Here is an 18531-nt window from a genome sequence, read left to right as displayed (position 1 = left end):
TTTTAAGTCTCTGTTTAAGTAGACTGTTGTTAAAAGTAGATGGATCTATGCCAGCCACCAGGCTGCTGGGGGCCTGACTCCGTTTCTCCATAGTGCTGTAATGAGCTGTTCAACCATGGCATGGTTTACACAGCCAACCCTTTGAGCCACATGCTTCCTCCCTCTCCTCCTCTTTGCTTTATTCACCAACGTCAACAGATGCATTTGAAATGATTGCAGCAGAGATTCTAAAGCAGGCTGCCATGTCCATCACCGGTTTGAGACAAAGAAAGTTAAAGGGGAAACCTCACTGAAAGGGGACTGAGGTGGTTTATTTCAGCCAGGAGAGGCCTGGCTTTTGGATGGAGCAGCTGCAAGAGAATCAGCAACATACATCCACAGAAAGACATTATTTGGGCCTCATCCTGAGTACATAGTCAGCTAGGGAATAAACACAAAGATATAATGTTCAAAATAAGTCACTCGCTCCTGTGGCAGAGACTGCTGGAGCAGCTTGGTGCCAACTGGTCAATAACTCAAACAGGAAGTGGATAACCTGCCAAGAATAATGCAGTTTAGACACAAGAATAAAAAAATATTGAAAAAAAATCTAAAATTGAAGAAAAAAAAAAAAAAAAAAAAAAGGTACATAAGTGTAAAAAAGTTAAAGAAACGGATGAATTAAAAAAAATGATACAATTTGAATCTGTTCAGCTCACTCTAAACTTTGGTCTTTGTCAAGTTGTAGTTCCTAAGGTTGATTTAAAGAAAAAAAAACCCAACTAATTTGAGTTGTTAGCAGAACACATTTCGAAATGCCACATACTTGTCTAGCCATTTGACGGGTGTTACACAGTGTCCTAAGCATAAAAGAAAAAAACTTTAAGTCAAGAGTCGAGTCACATTCTTGAACATTTATTTTGATGAACAGATTTGACACGGTCTTAACAACTATCCCTGATAAAAGCAAACTGAATGAAGTGGAGTCTCAGGGGTTCCTCCTTGAGGACGCCCACCCTGTTCTTCAGCTGTGGCCTCTACTCCAAACTACAGCTGCACACTGTCCCTCTTTGAAGAGGTTGCCAAGTAAGAGAACGATTGTTAATGAAGAGGAAATAAAGACAAAAGCTTTTAGAAGTGATTCAATAAAATAGGCAAGGTGGTCACTGAACAAGCAGGAATCCAATGAACACAAAATGCCAATTAGGAGTGTATTAGTACGAATATCCATCAGCTAATTGTCATTATAAATATGTTTTAGTCAGGAGATGGAGTGTGATGGTCATTATGCATCACTACCTGTGTTTAATGGGTATTAGAGGGATGAGGCTAAAAGCATCCCAAATAAATTCTGAATGATTGGACCAGAAACCCTTTTTACTGCCAACATGCAGCATCATTCGCTTGAGCAGGAAATCTGCCTCAGTCCCGTGGGTGCATAATTTCCACTTCATAATGTGAGGATTTTCGCATTCAGTGGAAAAACAGAAACGCACAACATGTCAAGAGCTCATTATTCCAATAGTGATCGCATGGGTTGATTCAAGTCTTAATGTGAAACACAAAGCTTAAAATACACGGTTTTCTCTTGGAAAAGGCCCATAAAAATATCTGAAATGTAACAAAATCTGGCAATGTGCCCTTAATCGTGGGGACAAGCCAGTCATGCCAAACCTCAATTCAGTCACAGCTTTGAGCCTCAAAACAAACTAGTTCATCTACAAGAACTCGTCTAGTTAGACAGAACTGGTCAGTTACTTTAACACAGTGTGATACAAACATGAACGAAAATTTTTAAAGTCCAAACTTCAGAAAAAAAAAAAAAAAAGACAATACACGTTTTTCCCTCGTATTAAAGAAAGAAGACTGCCACCAAGGAAGACAAAGCTCTGCTTCTGTGCGTACCTTACTCTTATTGTAATGTAACAAAGGCCTGAGTCCAGCGTCTCCCACAAAAGGAAGCAGTCTCAGAATGACCTAGGAGTGCAGACTCAGACTGAACATGCCAAGCTGAGGCAGCAACCGAGGAAGCTTAATGGAGTGCTGTTGACATCAGAGAGGGAATTTTCCAGTCAGAGAGCTCCAGTGGAGAGACAAACTCTGCCGACTACTCATTTAGTCAGAAGTGTCCGAGTGCGTCTCTGAGATTGTCCGCCACACAAAAAGGTCTTCAGGAGCGACTCCGGTCCTCTTGGGTGCCCACCAGCATTTTACTGTACAGCTTCTGCTGCTCTTCTTTAAAGGTATCTTTCACCTTTCCACGTTTCAACCCTCCATCCCTGCAAAAGAGTTAGTCACAAACGTTAATTGATGAAGTGGACAATACATATTATATGCTCCACTGTGATTAGACCCCATAAAAGCAATGAAATGCAGACCGAACATGTTGCATCGCAAACTACATACTGTCTATGTAGAGACCAGAAAACCACAGCATGCACATTGAATTAGTCCTGCACGATATGAACAAATGAAGAGATAAACTAACTAACTTAAAGTAAACAGTGGAAACATAGTGAGTAAGTTCCCCCTTCTGTCTTGTTAATTTTCTCTGATTATATGCTGGACCTATTTTCTAGAAGCACAAGTTGAACAAATATAATTAATTTATTATTCATACTACTAGGACTAATGAAGACGATCCTTTAAACTAAATATAATTGTTCAGCTTTACACCTAGTCTGGTGGGAATTATACCATGTGCTGCCTCTCTCAGCAGGCCTGAGAGAGGCAGACACAGGCTGAATGTGTGTTAGTCTTACCACAGGAGGTCGACTAGTCCACCTTGCCTGGCTATGGCGGCCTTCACACGGTTTGCAAACTGTGCAGCATCCTCACCCTCCTGATGGGAAAGATTGACAGAGTTTAAACGAGAACGACTGGTCACTTCAGAACCAATCATTCATAACATTACAATGACTTTAACCAATTAAGATCCGTAACTGTGAACAAAGGTAACACTAATGTTCATTAATTGCAAGTGTTGAATGCACTGTTTAGGTATGGGGGGGGGTTTTCACTGTAAATGAGACTTTTCCATTCAGCATGCGGTCATCGACCCTGGGCTCTTCTCACCTCTCTGGACATTGGGGGAAGGTACCACACGCTGCAGACGATGGCCCAGCTGCTCATCATGTGCAACAGGTAGTTGACCATGCCAAACTTGCTGCTGTTCCAGAAGGCGTCTCCAAATCTGGGATCATACTATGATCATCCAACACACAATAGCAAACAGTGAATACATATATAATTGTGGTACAAAGTTCACACATGCTGATGGTAAGTTACACGTCAGCGAAGACAAAAAGGACAACTCTCACCTTAATTGCCACGGGGTAGACTGAGGCACCGATCTCAAAGCTCCCCTTCTTAAACATCATCACCGATGTGTTGTTAATGCAGGTGCCTACACATGAAAAGAATTTATTTAAACACAGTTAGATTTTTTCCTTAGAAAACTAAAGCACTTTATTCTTATTATAAAGTACAAGATTTGTAAGAAAGAAAAAAAAAAAAAAAAGCTCACCTTCAGGGAAAATAAGAATGGGCAGTTTGGATTTATCTTCTACATGATCGCTTAATCTGAAAAACACATTAATTTTGACGGCTTTTAACATCACTCCAAACCTCCAAACACACAACACAAATATAAGCAGACTTTAGAAGAATTTACTAAAAATATAGGCTGTAATGCTACCTTTTGGCCACTAGGTGTCTGTCTTTGACTTCTGAGCGTTCAAACCACACATGAGGGCAGGCCTTGACCATAGATCTCTGGATGACCCCCATCAAGCCACCATGAATTTGGCCCACCTGATAAAACACAACACATGCACATGTTAATATCATGTCATTAAATGTCATTCAAACAGAAAAAAAGTGATGGTTGTCTGCAGCAATCATCTTGAATTTCCCACGGGATCAATAAAATATCTATCCATCCATCCCTCTATCTATCTTGCACAACACTTACCATAGCATAGCAGCCATCACTGGCCAGGATGATGACATCAATGGGGGACGTATGGTTTGCAACACAGATTCCTCCATTTTTAGGTTTATTTTCACTGGAAATATATGGAGAGAAAAGAGGTTTAAAAATCTGTTCTGGAGGTTTTATTAGGAAAGACAGGAGTGCAACGAGGGGTTGATACTATTCTTAAAGAAAAGGTACACTTTGGTGAACTTTGTGGCCAGTGGTGGAAATGTTGACGGTTCTACGGCAAGAGCACGCAGGACATGTGCATACTGAGTGTACTCTACAAAGATAGAGTTACAACGGAAATAGAGAGAAGGAGAGATAAAGAGAGCGAGAGTGAGAGCACCACCTCCTATGTCACAGTGTATTTTTAGCTCCAGACCAGAGAGAAATACATGTTGAAACAGGCTCAGAGCTTTGGCAGACATTCAGCAACGTGCGCACACACAGAATGAGTGACAAACACCTTTGTCACACAGATAAGTAACACAAATGAATAGTGTTTTTATTATTCTGGAGAAAATTAATCTGAAGAAAAAAATACTTTACAAAGCAATAACATGCAAATTCCCTGAAACTACTTGTGGTTTGGCAGACATCTTAAGATTTAAAAATGAAAATGAGCCAACCTTTTGATTCAGCTGTTTGTGTTTGCACATGCAGCTCACTGAAAAAACTTCAGGAGTGTTGTGGAAGTGTGAAAGCAGCGATGTGTCTAATTTGGTAAGTGTTGATTAAGCCTTTCTAGTGTAAAACTGGAAATCAACAATAACAGAATTTACTTGGTTTCTGCAGTGCCATCAGAACAGATCATTTCATTGTTTGATTCTCACTAGTATCGTAATGATGTTCACAGTTCAGGTGCTGTGACAACTCAATAACTGTGAATCATTGTGTTCATCACCTCGGCTCGTCTGCCAGCTGAAATGTTCATGACTGTAGACAGTGTGGCCCCAGGCGCCCTCTTTTTTATTCTGGCATTGTAACTACCCCCCCCCCCTCCCTCCCTGCACTGGATAATCTTTGAAAAGTAGAAGGATGGGAGTTAGTATGATAGTCTCCTGGGTTGTCATATCATATTCTTCCTGATCAGAATTTGATTTGTTTGAGTAAATGAGTTTTTTGGGGAAAAAAGCCAAACTGTAAAGTACCTATCTGTGCCACTGACTCTGATCGTTGGTTTTATTTTGTGTCACACTGCTGCTCTTTTGTATTCCACTTTTCATTTGAGGTTTTAGCAGAGCTTGAACCATCTGCCAGAGGTCAGGCTACACGCGAATACATGCTTATTCTTCTTTTCCATTTCTAAGTGACAACATCCAAGCGAGGTACATAAAACAGAAAAGAAAGTGGGAAAGGGTCAAGAATTTGAGAAACTGTAAAAAAACAAGTTGAGCAGGTTTACAAAAAAAAAACAAAAACAAAAACAAGCAGTGAAACAGCAGCACATATTATACTGATGTTTAAAGGGGACATATAAAGTCAAATCCACATGTACAGGGTTTTTGAACAGATGTGTGGCTAACCCGAGGGTCTACTGACCCACACAATGTAAATAAACCCATCCAGTCCTTTGTGTGTGGTCTGAATAAGTCTCACAACTGGACTGTTTGAAAAGCTGGGAGAGGGTTATAATACGTCCTCTTTCAGATAAAGACTGTGCACTGATAGGGTCATATGTTAAAGGTCTGAAACAGAAATGAAGCAGTCAGACTAAGAATAGTCTTTCATAAAAAAGAGTAGAGAAAGTCCGATGGCAAAATAGGTGACCACAAATATTTCCTGGAGTGAATACACACAAGTCGAGCTGTACCTGGATTATCTTAAACATTCAATCATCTGCAAATGACTTTTAACTATAAAACAGCTACAACTGTAAACACAGGGATGTGTTCAAAAAGCTTTTTGAAGTGCAAGCACTTAAAAGGTGCTTAAAATCCTTGACTATCATAACAATTAATAAAAGCAGCTGATTGTAGGGAGAAATTGTTTTCCCTTAAAAAAAAATAAGAACTACAACTTGATAATTTATTGAAGATCATTCCATTATCTGTGCACCTCCAAGTTTCTACAGTTATTTATAAATGATAAAAAGCTTCCAACTGTTTGGTGGAAGATAGAGAAAGATGTGCGTCTCTCAACAGCACAGTGTCATACAGAGTTGCGTGTGTTGATTGCTTCATTCCAAACCATCAGGATGTTGTTTACGTAAAATGGTCTTGCAGCTCGATTTTTTTTAAATTGTCATTGTTGTTCTGTTATTTCCACCTATCATGCATCTCTCGACTTAATTAGATAACCTGAGTGTGTCACGTTTAGCATACAGTCAGTCAGAGCGCTGCCGGGGGGCTGAACTGTCCCTCCTGTCTTATCTGACAGTCTGTTAACCCCTAACCACACAGTCCACTGTCACTGTACATCTCCATCAATCACCAATAACTGTCAGCAGTCACATGTCCTATACAGGCTGAGGCACAACAAAATGGGCACCTTACCTGTCATGGTAGGTTATAATGGCAGTCAGAGCTCTGACACATATTCTGTAGCACATCAAGTGGACTTTCTCACTCAGAAAGTTTTTCATCCTGCAAGAAGGAGCGAAACATCCTTATTAAGTTTGTGTCTAGAGGACAAAATCACAGTGATGTGTTTAAGCGTATAATTCTGATCAATTACAACTAATCAGTCTTACCTTCCATTTGGCAGGAGGCCAACAACAGAGGTGAGAAATACAAGGAGTCCTACACCCGTGAAGGCAAGAGTTACCCTGGTGGAAAGAAAGAGAAGACAAGTTACACAGAATGACAACAAAGCTGTTTTTTTTTATTTATTAAACTGAGGAGGAAGGGCATTATTAATGTTTAACAAAGATTTAGTTTTTGTTGTAAACTGAAGTTCTCTCCTCGGCTCCCTACCATCACAGACAATAAGACTTCAGAACGTGCAGCAGGGTATAATGTTCAGTGGTTAAACCAGTCATCAGGTCGACATAATCTGGAAGAATGCATCGTGCAGGTTTGGGAAAGGTTCTGATTTAAATACGCAAAGATCAGACAAACCAAAAAGAAGTTCAAGATTCATGCAAGTTCAGCAATTATCAACCGGACGAGTCGAGAGTAACAGAATCTATTAACAGGATGAGAAACTAGAATGATGTCCGTCTGTGCGGCGGTGGCCTGATTTGTCGCCCCACTGGCAGTTGGAAATGGGCCAACCAGGCTTAGTACTGAGTCACTGTCCCGGTCTCTCTCTCTAAGCTTACCCCGAATGAGGAAGTCCCTCTTGTGCTCACTGCGTGTGCCAACACTTAACGTGCTTTACTCAATCTGTCCACATGTTGGAATTTCTTCAACACGTTCATAAACTCTGACTACAAATGTTTTCAGAAAATTATAAAAGGAAATTAAAGTCTTAGTCGTTACTGACAATAAAGAGCTGTTCAGATCCTGTTTCTGTTTCATGGGAAAATTCATCTGCCATAGATGTAAATATGTGTCTTATAAAAACACATTTGCCCTTCGTCTATTTCAGCTTGAAAATCCCAAACACAATCACAAGTCAATGTTATTATTTCTATTTGATGAAAAAACAGTGATTGTTTTCATGGCAGATAAAAGTTTAACGAGGCAAATCTGCAGCACGCCTCACCCTCAAAGTCCAGTGCATTCAACCAGTGTCAGTTAGTTAGCCTGCGCTATCCCTTGGAATTTAGCTTAATGCTAAAGCTTACACTTACACTGATGGGGAACATTGATTACGGCTGCTGCTCCAGTAATCAGGAGCCATCGTTGACTGCTAACAGCTTTAACTAACTGACTTTGTGATACAACTACTCTACTCGTGTCATTGAACAAGAAAAACTACATTTCCATTGCTGTTCCAAGCCAGAGTTGTTCATGCATCCAATACACATTAACAGCCACTGACGTACAACTGGCAACCCATTTTAGCATTTTTTTTTTTCAATGTTCACCTTTATTTATCTGCATGAGAGAGTGGCACTCCTACGATTGGTTTTAAAATCAGCAGCTGTGTGGTGGCAGTGTCTTTGGGGACATTGCCGTATTGGTTTTGAACAGATGAATCCTTAACAAGCCTCCCTCCCACCGCTCATGAAAAAAGGACGAGTGGATGAAATGAAATAAACCTGTCTTTTATTTTTGTGGGCGACTTAATAAAACGTATTGCTCGTGGAGATGGTCAACACCGCCGACGCGCACAGTGAGAGAGAAACAGAAGAGGGAGAGTTAGTGGCAGGGCTGAAAGAACAGACCGCACTGAAAGGTGTTCATTTTGAAACCCTGTTTGGAAAGGCTTATTCCTGTAACACCAAACAACCCCTTTACCTGGGAGGAACAGTTAATACCTGAGAGGCAGCAGGAAGCCGTAGCGGATCAGTAGGCCCAGCCCCCATAGGACGGTGAGCCTCAGGCTGATGTAGTGAAAGTTATTGTTGCTGCGTGTCAGCAGATTCCAGGACTCCAGCTCCTCAGCAGAGAACCTCTTGGTCACCTCGTCGTCCATGATGCTCTCCACTCCCCGCCGAGCAAAATAAAAGATGTCGGACATCTCAAACTCGGAGGCCGAGTCCAGGTCCCTGTTGCTGCCACTTCGCCTGATCTCTTTGATCTCCTCCTCCAAAGACATCGGCTCCTTGGCAATGATAGCTGGAGCCGTCGAGAGAGAGAGAGAGAGAGAGAGAGAGAGAGAGAGAGAGAGAGAGAGAGTCAGTGATGCTTGCCTTTATCTCAGAAACACCGAGCTTGCACACATGCAGGCAGACAGAACATCTTACCATTTGAGTAGGGTTTAACCAAGGGGTGATTATTTTCTTTAGCGCCTCTCTCTATCCGGAGTGTGGCCCACTGCAAAGAAAGAACAGCTCTTTTCACCACATCGTTCAGAAATTAGACATTAGATGTCATAACATTGAACTGTCGTTTAGAGCGAGTCTGAAACTCATCGTCAAGGCCCGTTTAGAGAGGTGAGCCAAGATCCCATGCTAGTAGCAGCCAGCTGCTACTAGTAACAGACTGTTGTAAAGTCAGACTTTTAAATCAGCAGAACAAAGTCAGTTTCTACGTCAGCATTACAGTTAAAACTGCAAACTTCCTCCAGTTATCTTTCTATTCTGAGTGAGGTGTTTGAGGACTTCAACAAAGAAACAAGACTCTGCTTTTATTAGAACCTGAGCTCATCCTAAACTAATTAAAACCAGGCCTATCTGCGACCACAGCCTTTTTGCACACGTCTCCTTCTTTTGCATGCAGAACTTTGCACTCCGCATGCTGAGACTCAACCAGCAGGTCGGGCCCAGAGTGCAGCCAAAGGACAGAATGTTCTCGCTGGAAAAGAGGCAGGAAAGATCTGGAGTCTCGACTTGCCAGCAGGCTGCATTCATACCACAGCATGAGATAACGCTCAAGCTCTGCCTGCATCAATCAATGTTAGGGAATGCACTGACAGAACATGAAGAAAAAATAAAACGCTGGAATGAACCCGGTGGCGCTGCTACAAAACTTTTTAGACTGCTAACTGACAAAGTAGAGGCGCGTACACCGTCCGAATGTGCTGCATGAGTCGAGCGGAGAAAGACTGAGGATTTTCATGCAACTGCTTTTTAAACACGGCAGGCTTTATTAAGGCTAAAAAAAACAAACCTTCAGCCCATAGCAGTTAAACGCCTCTGACACACACACACACACAATTCTATCCTCACTAGAACTCACCCTGTCTGTTTTTTAAATGAGGTTTTTAATAAAAGCTACATGAAATTGGGCCGTGACAAGTTGCATTATAGAGTGAGTCATTGTATTGAAACGCATTTACAGTGGAATGCACTGATTCTTCGGCTGAACAGAGAAGGAGCAGAGCGAGCTGCTCCCTTTTAGTAAGAGTACAGGAATTCAATAAAGCTGGTCCATCAAGCTCACTCGCTCGCTCGCTCCAGGGCTGCATGTTAAAGAAGACGTTTCTGACTCGGACGTTACGGTTGTTGGATAATCTTCAACCGCAGAGTAGCAGGAGTGATCCGAGTCTTTGACGTCTGTGATGAACGTTTAATTCTAAGCGTCTGAAACACGTGGGGCCGCAGATGTTGCAGTAGTGTGATTAGTGCATGTGAACCATGTATGGTCCAGGTTAAAACGCCAACATGTGGCTGCTTTACTGCACACCATTCCCCTCAAGCTGATCTTCGGTCCTCTCTCCCCAATAAAAAGGCACAAATAGTCCAGGAATAAATCTTTTAAAATAAAAGGGACATATACAAATGGTAAACACCAGAGCACATGATTACGCTTGATATAGTCCACTTGGCTCGATCTGTTATTTGACCTCTTCTCTAAATCTCTGGAATCATGAGCCAGGAACATCTCTCATGTCTCCCACTGGTCCATTTATTTCTGGCACAAGACGGGCTCTCAAAGGAACAAGCTGGAGAGTGATGACAGCTTTACTAGTGAAGCTGCACAAGCGATAGCAGCGCCGGAGATGAACTGGTTACTGTGTCTACTATTAATCACAACTACTGACTTCTTGAACAAGCCTTCACTCGCAACGCACATGTAGAAATGATAGTAATGGTGATTTGAGTCCTTTTTTTAAAACATGAAGGTGAGCGGTTAGTATCATCTCAGGCTGCTGAAACGCCGTCACATACTGTGTAACAGTTACTGACAAGGTCTGTGCCATGTTTTTCTCCTGTTACATAACCAGGGAGAAATGGCTCTGTGGCTGGGATCTTAATCTGCATCAGTGGGGGAACTCAGTGACCACTGGTTGGATACTACAAGCCTTGGATATCCTTCGGGATCAATAAAGTATCTATCTATCTATCTATCAGCGCCCACTCTAAGAAGTGTACGTGAAGACAGCATTATTTTACTAAGAATAAATTCAAGTGTCCTTTAACAAATAAAAACGCCTTGTGTTGACTTAAAGGGTGGGAAGGGCACAGTCAGGGTAAAGTCATCTTTGACTAACAGAGACTTTTACCAACTATAGTTTGTTGAATAACAGGATGTTTGGCAGCAGCAGAAGACACTGGGTATTCATTTATTGAACTACAAATGGTGCAAGGATGGTAACTGGAGCCTGGAAATCTTTGGCTGTCCCACAATTCGATTTCTATTTTGGAGCTAATGATTCTGGATTCAAAGTCTATTTTTGAATTGGCACAATACTGCAGGATCTACTCCAGTCATCTGTGAGACTGGCTGGATTTCTTGTTGCTCTATTTGGTAGTCTAGTGAGTGAAAGAGTTAGCCTTAGCAGAGAGTGACCGATTCTTTTTTACCACCTCGAACGGTAACAAACACTTTTTCGTGGCTTTGTGCCACTCCGCTTTTAACACACACAAAAAAGAACACATTTTACACACCTTGAAATAAAGTTAAATCTGTTGCGTAAATAAAACGTGTTGGGACATAAGGCAGCAAACTTACCTCAAAGATCTTTAACAAGGTTTTCATGTAAAGACGTCGGATGCCAAAGGACACTCCAAAGATGGCAGGCACGATGATGAAGACCAGCAGCAGCGTGAACCACACAGTGAAGGAGATGCCCAATAGGATGCATATTAAGTTGTCAAAAGGGTTAAAGAAGAGCCCCATGTTGAAGTCAGTAGGGCAACTAAATTGAAGAGGTTGAAAAGATGGAAGAGGAGGTTCAGCCCTCCACCGCCTGGCCCCCCGAGTGGCCTTTATCTTTTGTCAGAAAAAGGCCCTCATCAAGATAACTATGGGATGAAACTTCCCCTTACACTGCATAGAGAATCAATACAAGTACAAGTAACCATCTTCACGTTGCCAACTTGGGCGGATTTCATCATTTTCGCCACCAAGTGTCTCTCTGAAGTCCAGGAAAAGTGAGGTTATGTCTTTGAATAAGCTGTGATGATAGAATGGCAGGTCCTTGCTGCAGATGTCCTTTGCTGTCCTCCGGTGAAGAGATGTAAACAATGAAACCAAAACAAAGTGGGCACAGCAGGTGGTTCCCCTTGCCTGGCGGTGGGTCCAGCTCTGTGCAACACGGTCCTGTTCAGATAAACAAACAAACACACGATCAGTCTCAAATAATGCGTCCTCTTTGACTTCTTGAGCACATATCGAGTAATTAAATCACGCAAAGACTGTAAACGCGTATCTCGCAGCTAACCTGCAGAGGATGTTACAAACGCCAGAGATAATGTTGATGAATGCTCCTGTATGCTCTCTTCAGTGCATCGCCGGATGGGTTATTTTATGAAACACTTGTGTTATCAGGCTCAGTATAGAGATAAGAGAGAGGCCCTCTGCCCTTCTGTCTTCTGATGCAGCAGCAGCTCCATCCCGTATTACAACCATCACACACAGCTAGCTTCATGCTTAACAACTACCGTTAACAGCCGGAACATGCATTGAAAGATAGTTCAGAATCTTTTTTTTTTTTAAACATATTTCTACAACACAACCAAAGCTAACAGTGGACCGTGAGACTTGAGTCTGTGGTACTCACACAGACGAATAAAATTAGCTTCTGGCCTCCGAGCTAACGGTGGAGCTCCACGTCGTTCAGCTAGCTTGTGCTCAGCTCCTCCGGGAGTCATGAAACACCGAGGACAACCTGTTTTCTTCATAAGACTGACTTAGAAACACGAGCCTCGTTTCACTGAGGAGTTTCTCCTTACGAACCGTGAACACGTGTAGCTAAAACAAAGCACCAACCTCGAGTCACGTTGTGTCCAGCGCCGGTATAGCCGGGTCTCTCTCGTGTCTTTGTCTGGCGGACTGGAGCCACACTCCGCCCGGCGGACTACATGAGCGGTTCAATGCTGGCTACGTATAACGATCAGCCCCCATCGGCTGGACCAGACTATTACGATTAACCACACTCACATTTACACCGACATCTGGTGGACAAAAGAAAGTACTGCAATAAACATTAAAATGACAGTTAATAGCTTGACCACACGGGGCGCTGTAGAGCAAGATTATGATAAACGGTTTGCACGGCGGATCAAACGTCTACAAAGCGATCATAATGCTGTAATACATGTTGGTGCTTAAAACTGAGAATACAATCATTGTTTAGAGACTGATGAAGCTAAGAATGACAAATTATATTGGCAAAGGGCTGCATAACTTTAACCTATAAAATGTAGTTGACAGAAAAGCATGGGGTGTTTGACCTCCATTGTACTTCTGTTGGTCAGAAATATCTAAAAAACATCTGTAATGGCACAAACAAGCACATAGAATAATTTAACCGCAAAGACACCCAAGTGGACATTATGCTTTTTGTTCTCATTTAGTAAACTATTAATTTAAAGCGTGGACACAACATGGGCCTACTACAATAACAAAATGTTTGTTTATTCACACATATACATCCATGTACAGTTTTTCAAGTTAGAAAGAAAAATAACAGAAGTTTGGCACACAATTCAACCCTTTTAACCCTTAGTATGTATGCCTTTTCACATCAATCCATATTTATTTATATATTGTATTTCTATATTGAATTTAAGCAATTCAGACAACAAAATAAAGTCTTCAAATCAGTATTTGGTATATGGTTCAAGAGTTAAAGTCCATAGCAATAGTAAACATCTCGTCATGTCAACTTTACGACTCAACAAAAGTGCTTCCACTTATCAATCTCCACGAGCATCAAGCACTGCTCTCCAGTAGAGCCTCAAAGTCTGGGGAGCAAACCATTTTGTGTTTGATATTCCCTAATACAGTCAAATCGCCTGTTCGTTCCTCTGTGCCGATGGAGACCAGCTCCTGAGAAAGAGGAGAAGTACAGAAACGCATGTCAGAGATGTTAATAATTCTGATTCTATTATGGAAGTGAAAGAAACGGAGAAAGTGAGAGCCAAAAAGAGTGGTGTGAGGGGCATACCTAGTTCAGAGAATTAAAGATAATTAGAGACATCCATTAATAATCTTTAATCATACCTGAAGGAAAGAGCATGATGTTCCTAGAGACACATCAAGTGTCACTTGTCCCAGGATGAGTTGGACCCGTCCAGACCGTCGCACCAGCATTTTTCCTACCAGACCCTCACGCAGGTCTTTAAGATTGCAGCTGTTTTCTTCTGCCTCATCGTCCTGTTTAAGACACAAGACAAAAACATCTTTACACACATTATCATTGTGAATTTAACTTAAAGACCAACAACTTGTTTTCTACCTGAGTTTCTGTTTTGAGAAGCATAGACTGTCCATCCTCAGACTGCACCTCGGTTGTAACTGGCCTGTGCTCTTTGGTGGGGGGCTGACCGGGCAGCGAGTCGGGCAGCTGCATGAAGAACAGCTCGTCCCCTTTGCTCAGACTCCAGCTGTGCAACAGGTCAGGTAAGAATTCAGGTTCAGGGAGAGGAGGGGGTCTGAACGCTGCCTCCGACTTCTTCACATCAGCTTCCACTGGCTCCTGTTTCACTGAGGTGAGGAAGAGGAGTATTTTGAGAGAGCACATTTTCCCAAACCTTCACTAAAATTGGAAACACAAGCTGCTGACCTGGAAACTCTTTTTTTTTTGGTTTTGTATAGTCGCAAAACAACAATGAAGAAAACATCAACCAAAAACAAAAAAGAAGAAACGCATGGAGTCAAAATTACCTTCAACTGCAGATTCCATTGGTTCGCAATCTTCATCCACCTTCTCAATTTTTACAGCAGCCGGACTAAATTCCTCCTTAAATCCCCATCCTGACACAGCAAGAGGGAGCTGGACCGGGCAGCTGCTCTGCTCACTCCTCAGGAAGGGGTCGTCTATGAACTAAAAAAAATAAAAACAACATGAAGTACATTCAAGCGCACTTGAAGCACATGAACAGAATTTTACAAATCAAAGCAGCTGTCAAGAACCTTGATGATGATTTGATTTGGCCTCCTTTGCTCAAAAGCTGTTCACCTGGTGCTCTGGCTTGTGTGGGCATTTGACTTTGGAGGAAGGAAAAGAAAGAGACACTTGCACTACTTAACCTTATGTGTGTTTTATTATTGTAATATGACATTATTTTAACCTTTGCAGTAGGTTGCTTCATACATCTTGTCTGTATTTTTGTTGAAAATGCTAAAGTTTTGCACACAGCTATGTTTCACAATGTGTTTCAAGAAGAAAAGATTTGGAGGAAAACGTTTCATTCAGACAGGTTCAGTTTCTGTTTGATTATTGTTGTGTTGACTGTTGTCTATCAATGTGCTCCGCTATTTCTTTGTTGTTTAGAAACAAAGTTTTCTGAAAAGAAAAAAACCTCCTGTTTCTTTACTCCGGCCCTGTGTCCACCGAGCGTTTTATACGGGAAGAAAGGTGCTGACTGAAGTGTTTGTTCACTCAGAAGAAAAGCGTTGTACGTCTGTTCTGTCTCTATGACAACAGTTTGTTGAAAAAAGCTGCTGTGTGTCTGACACGACTCCGTTACTTTATCCTGCATGTTTAATATTTGAGATTCTTTTTTACCGTAGCAGACACGGAGCAATAGAGGATGCAAGTTCAAGATACGATCTGTAGGAGGCTAAAAATACAGGGGTTATCATACATTTTTGAAAAGAGCGCCCGTGAAATCAACAGCGCCTTACTGAGAAGTTGAAAGATTTTCAACTTGAGCGCTCAGAGCGGCCGCACAGAAACGCCAGAGCACTTGTAAAAAAAGACGCTGGGTGCTGTGCTTTTCATTCAGGCGACTGCTTTCTGCTGCGAACACTATCTATTAACTATCTAACCATTGAAAACAACTGAAAAAAAAACAAAATAACACTGACGCTGACAAAACAACGCCGTGTAGACACAGGACTCAATGTGTCAAAGAAAATGTAAACGTGCTTTTCTGCTCTGAATGCTTTTGATTGTTTTTGTAACACTCCATTATAGGTATTAAGACATTTAAATATGTAAATCTTTCTCCGGTGTCCTTTTTTTTGGGTCAAACACCACTACTAAACAGACACTTCTTAAAACCCCTCATGGTAGACTTTAAAAAAAGACGACTGACAAACCAAGAGACTTACATTATCACGCTCCAGACCACGCAGAATCTGTTTGGTCTCCTCCTCAGTCTCTCTCTTCTCCTTTTTAATGTTAATGATGGGCGAGGGTCCCACGCTGGGAGCATCTCTCTCATCTTCATAGCCACCTGTGAGTGACACAGGAAAAAATAATAAATAATATAATAATACATTTTATTTGAGGGCGCCTTTCAGAAAACCCAAGGTCACCTTAAATACAAGGAAAATCACTGATCCGTTATCCACGTGTGATCAAGTTCATGCACTGACAAAAAAAAACAACAACAGGCAGAAGTACAGATGGAGCTGATATCAAAGTGAACTCTTACCTCTCTTTTTCAACATCATCTCTGCAGGACCCTGTTCAAAAATAGAGTGCGACTGGATGACCTCAGGGCGACCTCTGCCCCTGCCTCTGTCCCTGGGACCTCGACCTCGACCTTCATCCCTCCTCTCCCTCCTCTGCCCGCCTTCAACTTTTGAGCTGAAATAACAGAGTTCCAAGTCAACATTCAAAAAAGGGAAATACATTTCCCCCGACACATTTTCATTCTGTTAACATCGATTTGGAACTTACTCGTCTTTGACTTTTCGGCCAATGATGTTGGGTGTGAACGTTTTCTAAAGATTTTAAAACAGAAAAACAAAGTTTTAAAGATGTTAGAAAACTTGACAATAATTAAAAATGTGTGACATTGGAGTGATATAATTATCCATTATAAAATCCATTCCAGAACAATGATCTTTTTCTAAAACTCTACAATCACATGCTGTAAATTACCTTCTTTACTCCGCCAAGGGTGAGGTCTCTGGATTTCATAGTGGGGAGACGGCCGGGAGTCATGGCTCCTCCTGGTCGTCGACCCATCAGAAGCCCCGCACTGCTTCCTCCAGGAGTTTGCACGCGTTGACCACTGGGGTCATTTGAACCTGAATCTGCCATCCCCAACTGAAAAAATATCACAAAACTAATAAAGACCTTGTATAAGAATAGTAATGCTGGTACTCGTCTTTGTTAAAATTACATCTAACTAACATAGTTTTGAACTGGAAACTTTTTCATACAAGATTTTGTCAGAGTTTGATATTTCAGACAGTCAACTAATTTAAGTTAAAAAAAAAAGTGTTAATATAAATCACTGCCTTTAACAGATTATGGTTCATTGCACTTATGATTTAAAAAGTCACCTAGTACTATAGATTGATAATACATGTTTCAGACAGCATATCTTTAATCAATCTTTATTTATATAACCACTTTAGTCATCTTGCTCACATGATTATGCAACTGTGCTTTGCAAACAGACGACCACTAAACACTGCATCTCGTTGATGGTGATTCTTTGTATGTATTTTCTGAGCATGTTGTTGTTAACAACAACTGATAGTTGTCAACAAATGTTTCCCTGCAAAGATTAACAGAGTTCCTTTATGTGGTTGAGTCCAGAAAAACACACTGTAATTCAAACTAGTACAACCATGTTGGTCCAGTGGAGAGGAGTGTTGCTTTGTATCAGTGAGGATTTGCATTCATCAAGGGGTTTTAAAGGCATATAACATCATGTATGCAAAGCTGATCACATGTAAATGCTGTTAATGTTGTTCCTTTTAAAGAGTAAAGACATCATTTATTTAATTGCTAAATGATCCTCTGATTTTGCACCACAGAAAAGCTAGTGGGATCAACACCTGGCAGACATTTTCTGACAAATCCAAACATTATGTTTAACTTGTGTTACCCTACCGTGACCGTGGGTCGTGATATTTGACTGATGTTATTTGACAACATTTACAAAATCAGCAACACGTGGCTAAATCAAAACACCACTACATTTATACTCTGAACATTAACAACAACTTCGGACATATTGGGCAGGTACACATACTCACTTTAAGACTGCTCTGGTTTCCTTATTATTAAATATAAATTCCAGACGTGTACAGAAAGACTCAAAACGAGTTGTTTGGTAGGAGTGCGGTATCCGACTGCATGACACACGTCGCCATGACACTTCCGCAGTGTCATCAGCCGGTATGTTCACGTGCCTCAAGCCTGCGCAGAAAGACCCGCATATTTATCAACACCATAATAACACCATCATAATAACACCATAGACAGTAAAAAGAAACTTTAACACTAATTATTTTTGTGGACTAAACATGTGTAACGAATTAATAATAAATTAAAGCTGTGGGCGAAGTATAAATAAAGACATTTGGACAATTTGTTCTTTTTTCTTCCTACTTCTTCCTACAAAGTGAAGATTAATTTCCATATTTGTTGAGAACTGTCTAATGCACAAGCTAATTGAATACACTGGATAAACTTAGCTGAATATTTCACCTTTAGTTCTTGCATATGCATATTTAAGTATGTGACGGTGGTCATGAAGGAACATTATTAATATTATTATTATTTTACCATATCAGTGTTTTATTTTGTTTAATTCTTCACTTTAGAGTTCTAAGCTCTATTACCTGAGAGCAGGTTGCATTGATTAGCCAATTTAAGATGAGAGACACGTTTGTTTAAAACACAAAAAAACTTTAAAAAAAGAAGTTAAACCACACATACTGCCC

At 41.1% G+C, this 18531-nt stretch overlaps 2 protein-coding genes across 3 annotated transcripts; both read right to left on the bottom strand.

Annotated features, from left to right (window-relative positions):
• Positions 1-873: 873 nt before the first annotated feature.
• On the bottom strand, positions 874-12889 carry LOC306832600 (glycerol-3-phosphate acyltransferase 4-like). Of its 2 annotated transcripts, none has more exons than XM_079357412.1 (13): positions 12455-12889; positions 11404-11994; positions 8754-8823; positions 8325-8625; positions 6651-6725; positions 6454-6543; positions 3953-4046; positions 3677-3792; positions 3506-3561; positions 3300-3385; positions 3055-3183; positions 2742-2821; positions 874-2258 (listed from the first exon to the last, which is right to left on the bottom strand). In XM_079357412.1, the coding sequence occupies exons 2-13, from the start codon at positions 11569-11571 to the stop codon at positions 2150-2152; spliced, it is 1374 nt and encodes a 457-aa protein (XP_079213538.1). In that variant the 5' UTR covers positions 11572-11994; positions 12455-12889; the 3' UTR covers positions 874-2149. The 2 variants fall into 2 exon arrangements, with proteins under 2 accessions (XP_079213538.1, XP_079213537.1); XM_079357411.1 differs by having other exon boundaries at positions 12664-12889.
• A 401-nt stretch (positions 12890-13290) lies between these two features.
• polr3d (polymerase (RNA) III (DNA directed) polypeptide D) lies at positions 13291-17998 on the bottom strand. The gene is made up of 9 exons (XM_079357433.1): positions 17842-17998; positions 16733-16900; positions 16529-16572; positions 16281-16435; positions 15955-16079; positions 14563-14722; positions 14135-14382; positions 13900-14052; positions 13291-13725 (listed from the first exon to the last, which is right to left on the bottom strand). Exons 2-9 carry the CDS (start codon positions 16892-16894, stop codon positions 13609-13611), a joined length of 1164 nt encoding a protein of 387 aa, XP_079213559.1. The 5' UTR covers positions 16895-16900; positions 17842-17998; the 3' UTR covers positions 13291-13608.
• Between the last annotated feature and the right edge of the window lie 533 nt (positions 17999-18531).

This window comes from Symphodus melops (assembly GCF_947650265.1).
Source record: "Symphodus melops genome assembly, chromosome: 1".
NCBI lineage: Eukaryota > Metazoa > Chordata > Actinopteri > Labriformes > Labridae > Symphodus > Symphodus melops.
This window is presented reverse-complemented; position numbering and strand designations above follow the sequence as displayed.

Bases quoted from the DNA above. Each gene is read 5' to 3' on its own strand.
- polr3d (XM_079357433.1), bottom strand. From the start codon at position 16,894: ATGGCAGATTCAGGTTCAAATGACCCCAGTGGTCAACGCGTGCAAACT. The intron at 16,436-16,528 runs GTAAGTTCCAAA...CTGTTATTTCAG, and splicing joins GGCCGAAAAGTCAAAGACGA to CTCAAAAGTTGAAGGCGGGC. The intron at 14,723-15,954 runs GTAAGTCTCTTG...TATTTTTTTTAG, and splicing joins GTGGTCTGGAGCGTGATAAT to TTCATAGACGACCCCTTCCT.
- LOC306832600 (XM_079357412.1), bottom strand. From the start codon at position 11,571: ATGGGGCTCTTCTTTAACCCTTTTGACAACTTAATATGCATCCTATTG. The intron at 4,047-6,453 runs GTAAGGTGCCCA...ATATATTTCCAG, and splicing joins ATTATAACCTACCATGACAG to TGAAAATAAACCTAAAAATG. The intron at 3,184-3,299 runs GTGAGAGTTGTC...GGATGATCATAG, and splicing joins TCTACCCCGTGGCAATTAAG to TATGATCCCAGATTTGGAGA.